The 13,030-nt window shown below is 46.1% G+C and overlaps 1 protein-coding gene and 1 non-coding gene across 6 annotated transcripts in view; one reads left to right on the forward strand and one right to left on the reverse strand.

The window, feature by feature from the left end:
* PRUNE1 (prune exopolyphosphatase 1) overlaps nucleotides 1-13,030 on the reverse strand; it is a 33,825-nt gene that overhangs the window by 13,150 nt on the left and 7,645 nt on the right. The window contains exons 2-5 of one of the 5 annotated variants that reach the window (XM_033195198.1): nucleotides 10,472-10,564; nucleotides 9,716-9,918; nucleotides 3,266-3,450; nucleotides 2,390-2,548 (exon numbers count right to left, since the gene is read on the reverse strand). In XM_033195198.1, coding sequence (XP_033051089.1) covers nucleotides 2,390-2,548; nucleotides 3,266-3,450; nucleotides 9,716-9,918; nucleotides 10,472-10,564 — 640 coding nt within the window. Of the gene's footprint in view, nucleotides 1-2,389; nucleotides 2,549-3,265; nucleotides 3,451-9,715; nucleotides 9,919-10,471; nucleotides 10,565-13,030 lie in introns of those variants that run through there. The other 4 variants (XM_033195199.1, XM_033195200.1, XM_033195201.1 and 1 more) reach the window with 4 other exon arrangements.
* Nucleotides 5,541-5,647, forward strand: LOC117076949. The gene has a single exon (XR_004434559.1). It is a non-coding gene; the product is annotated as a U6 spliceosomal RNA (small nuclear RNA).

The following is a 13,030-nucleotide window of genomic DNA, read 5'->3' on the forward strand; positions in this document are numbered from 1 at the left end:
GATTTTCCTGCCTCAGCCTCCCAAGTAGATGGGACTACAGGCACACACCATCATGCCTGGCTAATTTTTCGTATTTTTAGTAGAAACAGCGTTTCACCATGTTAGCCAGGCTGGTCTTGAACTCCTGACCTCAGGTCATCTGCCCACCTCGGCCTCCCAAGTGCTGGGACTGCAGGCGTGAGCCACTGCGCCCAGCCCTTCTGAGGCTCTTAATACATTCCTCCTCATCCTAACCAAGAGCCAGGATAGAACAATCCAGTAAATAATTGATTATTTCATGCTTAGGCTAATATGCTACTTCATTTCTCTCTGGCATAAAATTTAAATAATTGGCCAGGCACGGTGGCTCATGCCTGTAATCCCAGCACTTTGGGAGGCCCAGGTGGGCAGATCATCTGAGCTCAAGAGTTCAAGACCAGCTGGTCAACATGGTGAAACCCAATCTCTACTAAAAATACAAAAATTAGCTGGGCGTGGTGGTGGGTGCCTGTAATCCCAGCTACTCAGGAGGCTGAGGCAGGAGAATCGCTTTAACCCAGGAGGTGGAAGTTGCAGTGAGCCGAGACTGTGCCACTGCACTCCAGCCTGGGTGACAGAGCAAGACTCTGTCTCAAAAAAAAATAAAAATAATGGCCACACGCGGTGGCTCACGCCTGTAATCCCAGCACTTTGGGAGGCCGAGGTGTGAGGATCATGAGGTCAGGAGATAAAGACCATCTTGGCTTTATGGTGAAACCCCATCTCTACTAAAAATACAAAAAGTTAGCCGGGCGTGGTGGCAGGCGCTGTAGTCCCTGCTACTTGGGAGGCTGAGGCAGGAGAATGGCGTGAACCTGAGAGGTGGAGCTTGCAGTGAGCCGAGATCGTGCCACTATACTCCAGCCTGGGCGACAGAGTGAGACTCCGTCTCAAAAAAAAAAAGAAAAACAGAAAATGTAATCACATAATCAAAAGCCATCTTAAAATAATTCGTGACAATAGGTACCTTTACAGCAAGGAACTTTGGAGAGAAAGATAAAACCCAGCACAGAGGCTTTTACTTTGTATTTTCCCTCTTCCTATATTGTTTATATGAGTTCTTTCTTTCATTTTTCCTTTTTATGTCAACAGGTGGTAGATGAGTAGAAGAATATGGTTTTTTTTTTGGTTCTCCTCGTCTTTTGTATACTCACAAAAATTTCTTTTGCCTCCCTAACCAATTCTATAGATTTCACTCTGATAATTAGTATACTCTCAGCATATTTTATATATATGTTCTATATTCTCTGAATAGACTAGAACCTATGAGGCTCTTTTTGTTTTTCTTGAGACAGAGTTTTGCTCTTGTTGCCCAAGCTGGAGTGCAATGGCGCGATCTCGGCTCACTGCAACTTTGCTTCCCGGGTTCAAGCGATTTTCCTGCCTCAGCCTCCAAGTAGATGGGACTACAGGCACACACATCATGCCTGGCTAATTTTTCGTATTTTTAGTAGAAACAGCGTTTCACCATGTTAGCCAGGCTGGTCTTGAACTCCTGACCTCAGGTCATCTGCCCACCTCGGCCTCCCAAAGTGCTGGGACTGCAGGCGTGAGCCACTGCGCCCAGCCCTTCTGAGGCTCTTAATACATTCCTCCTCATCCTAACCAAGAGCCAGGATAGAACAATCCAGTAAATAATTGATTATTTCATGCTTAGGCTAATATGCTACTTCATTTCTCTCTGGCATAAAATTTAAATAATTGGCCAGGCACGGTGGCTCATGCCTGTAATCCCAGCACTTTGGGAGGCCCAGGTGGGCAGATCATCTGAGCTCAAGAGTTCAAGACCAGCCTGGTCAACATGGTGAAACCCAATCTCTACTAAAAATACAAAAATTAGCTGGGCGTGGTGGTGGGTGCCTGTAATCCCAGCTACTCAGGAGGCTGAGGCAGGAGAATCGCTTTAACCCAGGAGGTGAAGTTGCAGTGAGCCGAGACTGTGCCACTGCACTCCAGCCTGGGTGACAGAGCAAGACTCTGTCTCAAAAAAAAATAAAAATAATGGCCACACGCGGTGGCTCACGCCTGTAATCCCAGCACTTTGGGAGGCCGAGGTGTGAGGATCATGAGGTCAGGAGATAAAGACCATCTTGGCTTTATGGTGAAACCCCATCTCTACTAAAAATACAAAAAGTTAGCCGGGCGTGGTGGCAGGCGCCTGTAGTCCCTGCTACTTGGGAGGCTGAGGCAGGAGAATGGCGTGAACCTGAGAGGTGGAGCTTGCAGTGAGCCGAGATCGTGCCACTATACTCCAGCCTGGGCGACAGAGTGAGACTCCGTCTCAAAAAAAAAATAAAAATAATATAATTAACACGGCTTGCCTTTCTGTTTTCTCATCTGGGAGGTAGAAAAGTCAGCTAACATTTCATACCTGATACATCAAACTTTGCCTTTTGTAGGGAATCAAATATATCATTTCTCTCGGGTAGGTCTGGGAAAAGGGCTTCTAGTTTCTCCACATATTTGCTGTCCTTTGGGGTTGCCTTTCCAATTTTAAGGTCCATGTTGACACAGTCCAGGATGATGGTTCCTGTGGAGAAGGGAGATGGTGGAACTTGAATCCTGTGACCCTCCACACAAGACCACCAGAACATATATAACCTTCACACCAAACGGACACAATACAAGGAGATTTGTATAGCAAAATCTCTGAAAGCAAAATGAGAAACTGGGATGGACTGTGTCCTCAGACCTCCCAAATCCAAACTAAGATGTAGGAAAAGAAATGGGAAAAAGGTAGAAAGAAAGCTGAGCATCTCAATCCTTGGAGATTTTACAGCCTAGTCAGACAGAGATACACCTCTTGAGTAGGCCAAATCCCAGCAAAGAATCTTCTAAGTTGAAAAGACAGTCTAGTCCAACTCACTCTCTCTCTTTTTCACAAGTGGAAAAATGAGAACAAGAAAGGTTAAGAGATCTGCTCAAGGTCACCTCTCTATTTCCTGGAGGAACTAGTATTGGAATCTGTTTCCTGCATTTTTGGCTAGTCCTCCTTCCATCATAAAATGATGCCAATAGGAAGCTTCTTGGTCTGTTGCCCTGTACTTCCTTTCTACTTTCTCCAACAAGTATCCCACAGGCCTTTAAACAGATACTTAATTGTCCGCCGAAAGAATCCCATCTTTTGGTATGAGCTGAATGGCTCTGACAGCATATGGTTAGGCTGGAAGCGTCTAGACTTTTCGACCCTCCCTTCTCAGGGATAGGAATAGAACTACTGGGGTCCCAATCCAAAAGCCACTCTTACCATGCAGAAGGGCTGCAGTTTGCCTGTCCAAGATCTCTGGTGCCCCCTGCAGGATTCTCTCAGTCACCAAGGTAGCGCAGGACCCCACCAGCTCAACTGAAACATGGCAGGGAGGGCAGTGTTTCTGCTCGATGGGTCGATGGTCTAGCACCTCTGCTACTGCCTCCTCTAGGGCTGTGTCACTTCTGTGGAGGGGAGGGTATGGGAAAAGAGAAAGAAAGATAGGTAGGTAGGGACACTCCAGCTGCTTCTAGCCAACCTCTATCCCACCCATCAAGGAAAATGCAAATGTCTTAGGCAAGCTTTTTTTTTTTTTTTTTTGGAGACAGAGTTTCACTCTTGTCGCCCAGGCTAGAGTGCAACGGTGCATTCTTGGCTCACTGCAACCTCTGCATCTTGGGTTAAAGCGATTCTCTTGCCTCAGCCTCCTGAGTAGCTGGGACTACAGGCGCCTGCCAACATGCCCAGCTAACTTTTGTGTATTTGGAGTAGAGATGGGGTTTCATCATGTTGGCAAGGCTGGTCTCGAACTCCTGACCTCAGGTGATCTGCCAGGCAAGCATTTAAAACTGACCTTTGGTCATTTTTACCTCTGCCTCACTCCTCTCAATTCTTTTTTTTTTTTTTGAGATGGAGTCTCACTCTGTTGCCCAGGCTGGAGTGCAGTGGCACGATCTTGGCTCCTGCAACCTCCGCTTCCCGGGTTCAAGTGATTCTCCTGCCTCAGCCTCCGGGTAACCGGGATTACCAGGCACACTCCACCAAGCCCGGCTAATTTTTTTTTTTTTTTTTTTTGTATTTTTAGTAGAGATGGGGTTTCACCGTGTTGGTCAGGCTGGTCTCAAACTCCTGACCTCGTGATCTGCCCGCCTTGGCCTCCCAAAGTGCTGGGATTACAGGCATAAGCCACTGCGCCTGACAATTCTTTTCTTCTTTTTTTTTTTGAGACGGAGTCTCGCTCTGCCGCCCGGGCTGGAGTGCAGTGGCCGGATCTCAGCTCACTACAAGCTCCGCCTCCTGGGTTCACACCATTCTCCTGCCTCAGCCTCCCGAGTAGCTGGGACTACAGGCGCCTGCCACCATGCCCGGCTAGTTTTTTATATTTTTTAGTAGAGACGGGGTTTCACCATGTTAGCCGGGATGGTCTCGATCTCCTGACCTCGTGATCCGCCCATCTCGGCCTCCCAAAGTGCTGGGATTACAGGCTTGAGCCACCGCGCCCGGCCATAATTCTTTTCTTCAATGTTATAATTGGTGTCATCTTTAAATAGTGTATAAGCGAATTCTGTGAAGCATCTGCTGCAAATATCTTACCCCCACATTTGCTGTCCTTTAGCTTTGCCTTTCCAACCCTTCACCCTTGACACCCTTGATACCCAACATCTAAATCTTTCCCCCTTTTTTTTTTTTTTTTGAGACAGAGTGTCGCTCTGTCACCCAGGCTGGAGTGCAGTGGTGAGATCATGGCTCACTGCAACCTCCGCCTCCCAGGTTCAAGCAATTTTCCTGCCTTGGCCTCCCAAGTAGCCGAGGGTACAGGCGCCCACCACCAGGCCCGGCTAATTTTTGTATTTTTAGTAGTGACGGGGTTTCACCATATTGGCCAGGCTGGTCTCGAACTCCTGACCCTGTGATCCGCCCGCCTCAGCCTCCCAAAGTGCTGGGATTACAGTTGTGAGCCACCGTGCCCGGCAAATCTCTCCTATTTTTATAACCCACTCAATACTTAGATTCCATGTGGGTCACCAGGTTCTGTGAATTCCATCTTAATTCCTATCCATGCCCTAGTTTCTAACTCTCTGTTACTGCCCGTTCTAGGCCCTCAACATCTCTCGTCTGGACTATTCCAGTAGTCTCTTAACCAATCACCTGCTTCCAACCAAGAGCCCTCCTGGGCTGTCCTTCACAAAGTGGCCTGAAAGATCATTTGAAAAAAGAAAATCTGATTCTTTTAGGACACAGAATATAATTTAAAATAGTTCCCCACTGCCTAAAATAAAATCCAATCTCCTTAGAAGGGCCTATGAGGCCTCCATAATCTGCCTCCTGCCTGCCCCTCTGTCTCATCTTTTTCCATGTCCTACTTTTCCCTCAAATTTTATGCTCCAGCTGTGCAAAACAAATTCCATTTCCCTAGCTCACCATGCTATTTCACACCTGCCTGCATTTAATTCTATTAATTACTCCCTCTGCCTGGAATGCCTTTCTAACCACCTTCCCTCCTCCCTCCCAATTCACCAAGCAAACACCCAGTCCTCTTTCAAGACTGAGATCAGTGCTCACTTCAGCAGCACATGTGCTAAAATTGGAACGATACAGAGAAGATTAGCATGGTCCCTGAGCAAGGATGACACGCACATTTGTGAACTGTTCCATAAAATATATGTGTGTGTGTGTGTGTGTGTGTATATAAATAAAAAATAAAGGCCAGGTGCGGTGGCTCACACCTGTAATCCCAGCACTTTGGGAGGCTGAGGCGGGTGGATCACGAGGTCAGGAGATGGAGACCATCCTGGCTAACACGGTGAAACCCCATCTCTACTAAAAATACAAAAATTAGCCAGGTATGGTGGCGGGAGGGCCTATAGTCCTAGCTACTCAGGAGGCTGAGGCAGGAGAATGGTGTGAACCCAGGAGGTGGAACTTGCAGTGAGCCAAGACTGTGCCACTGCACTCCAGCCTGGGCGACAGAGCGAGACTACGTCTCTTTAAAAAAAAAAAAAAAAAATTAGCCAGGCCGGGTGTAATCCCAGCACTTTGGAAGGCTGAGGCAGGTGGATCACTTGAGGCCAGGAGTTCGAGACCAGCCTTGCCAACACGGTGAAACCCTGTCTCTACTAAAAATACAAAAAATTAGCTGGACGTGGTGGCGCATGCTTGTAATCCCAGCTACTTGGGAGGTTGAGGCAGGAGAATCACTTGAATCTGGGAGGCTCACTGCAGTGAGCTGAGATGGCGCCATTACACTCCAGCCTGGGCAACAAGAACAAAACTCAGTTTCAAAAAAAAAAAGCCAGGAATGATGCTTTTACACAGGAGGCTGAGGCGGGAGGATTCCTTGAACCCAGGAGCTCAAGGTTATGATGATGCCGCTGCACTCCAACCTATGAGACACAGCGAGAGAGACACCATCTCTTAAAAAAAAAAAAAAAAGTGGGGGCACAGTGGCTCATGCTTGTAATCCCAGCACTTGGGGAGTCCAAGGATGGTTGGATCACCTGAAGTCAGGAATTCAAGACCAGTCTGACCAATATGGTGAAACCCCTTCTCTCCTAAAAATACAAAATTAGCCGGGCATGGTGGCACATGCCTGTAATCCCAGCTACTTGGAGGCTGAGGCAGGAGAATTGCTTGAACCCGGGAGGCGGAGGTTGCAGTGAGCCGAGATCGTGCCGTTGCTCTCCAGCCTAGGCAACAACAGCAAAACTCCGTCTCAAAAAAAAAAAAAGAAAAAAAAGGAAAGTTTATTACTGAATAAATCCATAGATGGATAATGCTCTCTCAGGCTGCCTTCTGTCAGTATCCTGCTATAACCACAATGTGCTCAAGAAAAGAATATTAGCAGGAGCCAAACAGACTTAGGAAAGTCACATACTTGTGTTGCTTTTTTGGTCGTTTTTTTCCAGTAGTAAATTAGGGATGGAATTATTATAAATGTGTACATTTGTTAAATAGGCATTATTATTTATAGAATTTTTAAAAAATTTTTTTGAGATGGAGTTTCGTTCTTGTTGCACAGGCTGGAGTGCAATAGCACGATCTTGGCTCACCGCAACCTCTGGCTTCCGGGTTCAAGCAATTCTCCTGCCTCAGCCTCCTGAGTAGCTGGGGCTACAGGCATGCGCCACCACGTCTGGCTAATTTTGAATTTTTAGTACAGACGGGGTTTCTCTATGTTGGTCAGGCTGGTTTCGAACTCCTGACCTCAGGTGATTCTGCCCGCCTCAGGCTCCCAAAGTGCTGGGATTACAGGCCTGAGCCACCACGCCCGGCCTGGCTAATTTTTTTTTTTTTTTGAGACAGAACATCGCTCTGTCGCTCAGGCTGGAGTGCAGTGGTGCGATCTTGGCTCACTGCAACCTCCGCCTCCCAGGTTCAAGCGATTCTCCTGCCTCAGCCTCCCGAATAGCAGGGACTACAGGCACGAGCCACCAAGCCCAGCTATTTTTTTTTTTTAAGACGGAGTCTCACGTCTCACTCTGTCGCCCAGGCTGGAGTGCAGTGGCGCGATCTCGGCTCACTGCAAGCTCCGCCTCCCCTGTTCACGCCATTCTCCTGCCTCAGCCTCCGAAATATTTGGGACTATGGGCGCCCACCACCACGCCCGGCTAATTTTTTTTATTTTTAGTAGAGATGGGGTTTCACCGTGTTAGCCAGGATGGTCTTGATCTCCTGACCTCGTGATCTACCCGCCTCAGCCTTCCAAAGTGCTGGGATTACAGGCGTAAGCCACCGTGCCTGGACTGAGATATTTATATATTCTAATAATACATTATTCTAAAATCATGAGTTTATGTAGAAAAACTTTTGCTTTTTGTGTGCTTTTTATTTATTTTTATTTTTTTGTAGAGATGGGATCTCACCATCTTGCCCATATTGGTCTTGAACTCCTGGGTTCAAGCAATCCTCCTACTTCATCCTCCCAAAGTGCTGGGTTTACAGGTGTGAGCCACCACACCTGGCCCTTTTGATAACTTAAAAAAATTATTTTTGGAGACAAAGTCTTGCCCTGTATCTCAGGCTGGAGTATAGTGATGTGATCATAGCTTACTGCAGCCTTGATTCCTGGGCTCAAGTGATCCTACCACCTCAGCCTCCTAAGTAGCTGGGACTATAAGCATGCACTACTGCACCTGGCAAATTTTTTTATTTTTAGTAGAGACAAGGTCACATTATGTTTATGGATTTTTGTATTTATTATTTTTTTTTAGAGAACAGGGTCTCACTATATTGGTCAGACAGGTCTCCCCAAGTGCTGGGATTACAGGCGTGAGCCACCACACCAGGTCACTTTTTAAAAATTAAAAATAGGCCAGGCATTGTGGCTCACACCTGTAATCCCGCCACTTTGGGAGGCCAAAGGGGGCGGATCATCTGAGGTCAGGAGTTCCAGGCCAGCCTGGCCAACAGTGCAAAACCCCATCTCTAGTAGAAAATACAAAAACTAGCTGGGCATGGTGGCACACACCTGTAATCCCAGCTACTCGGGAGGCTGAGGCAGGAAGAATAGCTTGAACCCGGGAGGCAGAGGTTGCAGTGAGCCGAGATCACACCACTGCACTCCAGCCTGGGTGACAGAGCGAGACTCCATCTCAAAAAAATAAATTAATTAATTAAAATTAAAATTAAAAATAGAGTTGCAGGCCAGGTGTGGTGGCTCACACCTATAATCCAGCACTTAGGGAGGCAGAGGCAGGAAGATAGCATGAGCCTAGGAATTTGAGACCTGCCTGGGCAATATAGCAAGACCCTGTTCTCTAAAAAATTTTAATAAGTACAAAAACAAATAATAAGTAAAAAAAAAAAAAAAAAAGAAAATTGCAAACATGTTTCAAAGGTTTCTATTACAATAAATCTGTCTCAGAATCATTTTTTTTTTTTTTTTTTTTGAGACAGGGTCTCCCTCTGTCTCCCAGGCTACAGTGGAGTGGTGTGATCTTGGCTCACTGCACGTTCGACCTCCTGGGCTCACGTGATTCTCCCACCTCAACCTCCTGAGTAGCCTCCCGAGTAGTTGGGACCATAGGCATGCACCGCCTAATTTTTAAAATTTTTTTGTAAAGACACGGTTTTGCCATGTTGATCAGGCTGGTCTTGAACTCCTGGAGCTTAATGGATCTGGTTGCCTTGGCCTCCCAAAGTGCTGGGATTACAGGCGTGAGCCATCGCACCCAGCACACAAAATCTTAAATAATGATACCAAAGGCAGATTTAAATGATTTTTGAGTTATCCTTTAGTTTGAACTCAACATGTTCTATTTCTTTTTATTACAGGGTATGTCTTTATGCCACAGACAAACATATAACTGCAGAACTGACAATATTTTGTGTTGTTTTTCTATATCTAATATGACCTATCAATTATGATTAGCCTGTGAGATCCCTGAAAGCAAAAACTCTTTCATTTTTTTTTTTTTCTTGAGATGGAGTCTTGCTCTGTCGCCCAGGCTGGAGTGCAGTGGCATGATCTTGGCTCACTAAAACCACCACGCCCAGCTAATTGTATTTTTAGTATTTTTAATAGAGACGGGGTTTTGCCATGTTGGCCAGGCTGGTCTCGAACTCCTGACCTCAGGTGATCCACCCACCTCGGCCTCCCAAAGTGTTGGGATTACAGGCGTGAGCCACCGCGCCCAGCCAGCAAAAACTCTTTCTTCCTCTCTTTATATCTCACTCATCAGAGCCCAGCACGGTACACGATAGGCAGCAATTTAATTTCCTTGTGCTTACTTGGGTAAGATATGATGGTCGACAAGGATGAGGGTGAGTTGGCCAGCCTGGTGTAATGCATGGAGGTCAATCTCATCCCGAAAAATCAAGATACTCTCTGGAATATGAACCTTCTGAAGAAAGAAGACAATGTCACCTCGCAGAGGTAGCTCAGAACGTTTTATATTTAAAACTGGCACAAAGACTTCCTCGGCCTCAGTTGTCTAGATAGGAAAGTGAAAAGAAGGCATCACAATGTTTTACAATGACAGGAAAAAGTAATAAGACTATTGGGACCAAAAGAGACAGACTTAGGTAAGTTACCACCTTTCTCAAAGCCACAAATACCCAGTCTATAAAAATGAAAGGATGACTTTTGCCTTCCCTCCTTAGCGATAACATGAAGGTCAAACAAGGTAATTCATGGTAAAGACCTAGTTCTAGATGCAATGCTGCAGAGGGGGAATAGTCCTCAAGAACTAACCTGGGCAGAGGAATACATACTAGATCACTGATACCTATAAGGAACTCAGTAATAAACTGTTTGAATATCGCTTTATGGTTTACAAATCCCCTGAAATACATTTACTCACTTTTTTTCTCATAGCAACACTGCAAAATATCATTTTAGATTTTATGGTGGCATGAGACTCAGCAAAGTTAAGGGATTTAAATTTACCCAATGCTAAATGCTGGTAAGTGGCAGAGCTGGGTCTTGAATCCAGATATTTTCATTCTGAGGGACTCAGATCCTAGGTACTACTTTGTTTTACCCACCTTTGCTAGGTAAAAAGCCAGGGCGAGAGCAGACACCATGGAGTCCAAATCACAGGCTTCATTTCCCAGCACAACATGTAGAGGTCGGGACTCCTGGAGAGGAAGGAAAATGGGAAACTAACAAAAGTATCTCTATCCATTTCCACTTACCTTTTTTTTTTTTTTTTTTTAACACCTATATATATTTTTGAGACAGGTCTCACTCTGTCGCCCAGGCTAGAATGCAGTAGCGTGATCACAGCTCACTGCAGCCTCAACCTCCTGCTAGGCTCAATCGATCCTCCTGCGTAGCTGGAACTACAGGAAAGCGCCACCATGCCCAGCTAATTCTTTGTATTTTTTGTAGAGATGGGATTTTGCCATGTTGCACAGACTAGTCTCAAATTCCTGGGCTCAAGAGATCCACCCGCCTCGGCCTCCCAAAGTGCTGGGATAACAGGTGTGAGCCACTGTGCCTGGCCTCTCCATTTACCTTATACTCATATAGGGCTTCACACACTTCCTCTCATTGATCTTCATAGAGGAGGTAGGTCAAATAATCTAATGGGTCCTCATTCCATAGATGGCATAAGTGTTTCAGCTAAGCTGATAGCATTCTACATGTATGCAGTTTGTAGAAAAGTGTTCTTTCCTCCTATCTCCCTGAATATTAACTTACAAAGCAGTAAATAAACTTCTGATTTCTTATCTTCTTTGGGCACTCAAATAGTCAAAAAAGGGGATTTGAGGTAGCTGATATATTCAAGGCATACTCTTGGGCATATCAACCCTGGTTGATTATTTCTTCCCACTTTCATAACAGGGAAAAGAATGCTTACACTTCTTTTTTTTTTTTTTTTTTTGAGACAGAGTTTTGCTCGTTGCCCAGGCTGAAGCGTAATGGTGCGATCTCGGCTCACTGCAACCTCTGCCTCCCAGGTTCTCGTGCCTCAGCCTCAAGACTAGCTGGGATTACAGGAATGCGCCACCACACCCAGCTAATTTTGTATTTTTAGTAGAGATGGGGTTTCTCCATGTTGGACAGGCTGGTCTCCAACTCCCGACCTCAGGTGATCTGCTCGCCTCGGCCTCCCAAAGTGTTGGGATTACAGGCGTGAGCCAGTGCGCCCGGCCGGATGCTTACGCTTCTAAATCATGAGAACAGGTGAAGAGGCTTTGAGAAGAAAGGTTAAAAGTAAGATCTAGTCCAAGGCCAGGCGTGGTAGCTGGTGCCTGTAATCCCAGAACTTTGAGAGGCCGAGGCAGGCGGATCATCTGAGGTTAGGAGTTTGAGACCAGCCTGCCCAATATGATGAAACCTCATCTCTACTAAAAATACAAAAATTAGCCAGGGGTGGTGGTATGCACCTGTAATCCTAGCTACTCAGGAGAATTGCTTCAACCCGGGAGACGGAGGTTGCAGTGAGCCAAGATCGTGCCTTTTGCACTCCAGCCTGAGCAACAAGAGCGAAACTCTGTCTCAAATAAATAAATAAAATAAAAATACTAAAACTAGAGTGCCCAAAATCGGGGTGACAGGGTCTTGGGTTTTGTTTTGTTTTTAAGCATTTATTGAATGTGCCAGGCATTATTCTTGTATTTTTTCATGCATTAACCAATCATTTAATCCTTAACCCGATGAGGCAGGTACTTATATCATCTCATTCCAGGTATAAGCTTTCTGCTGGGTAGAATGAGACCAGAAAGCCTATGGCTCAGCATAGGACACAATACTTCTCTCTTACCAGCTTACTTTTTTTTTTTTTTTTGAGATAGGGTCTTACTTTGTTGCCCAGGCTGGAGGGCAGTGGTGCTATCTTGGCTCACGGCAACCTCCACCTCCTGGGTTCAAGTGATTCTCCTGCACCAGCCTCCTAAGTAGCTGGGACTATAGGCATGCGCCATGATGCCCGGCTAATTTTTGTATTTTTGGTAGAGATGGGGTTTTGCCATGTTGGCCAGGCTAGTCTTGAACTCCTGACCTCCAGTGATCCGCCCACCTTGGCCTCCCAAAGTGTTGGTGTGAGCCACCGTGCCCAGCCCATCAGTTTACTTTTGAACTTCTATCTCAGCCTGGTTTTGAGAGAGGATGGGATGAAACAGACAAAATGAGACACACTAAATATAGCAGGGTTTCTCAATTTCAGCATGACTGGTATTTTGGACTAGATACTTCTTTTTCATTTTTGTAACTTTTACTTTTCGAGACAGCGTCTCACTCTGTAACCCAGGCTGGAGTGCATGGCACAACCATGGCTCACTGCAGACTCCACCTCCCAGACTCCGGTGATCCTCCCACCTCAGCCTCCTGAGAGGCTGGGACTACAGGCACCCGCCACCATGCCCGACTAATTTTTTTTTTTTTTTTGAGACAGAGTCTCACTCTGTCGCCCAGACTGTAGTGCAGTGGCGTGATCTTGGCTCACTGTAACCTCCACCTCCTGGGTTCAAGAGATTCTCCTGCCTCAGCCTCCTAAGTAGCTGGGATTATAGGCACGTGCTACCATGCTTGGCTAATTTTTGTATTTTTAGTAGAGACGGGGTTTCACCATGTTGGTCAGGCTGGTCTTGAACTCCTGA

The sequence above is a fragment of the Trachypithecus francoisi genome, unplaced genomic scaffold (genome assembly GCF_009764315.1).
Source record: "Trachypithecus francoisi isolate TF-2019V2 unplaced genomic scaffold, Tfra_2.0 Lachesis_group5, whole genome shotgun sequence".
NCBI lineage: Eukaryota > Metazoa > Chordata > Mammalia > Primates > Cercopithecidae > Trachypithecus > Trachypithecus francoisi.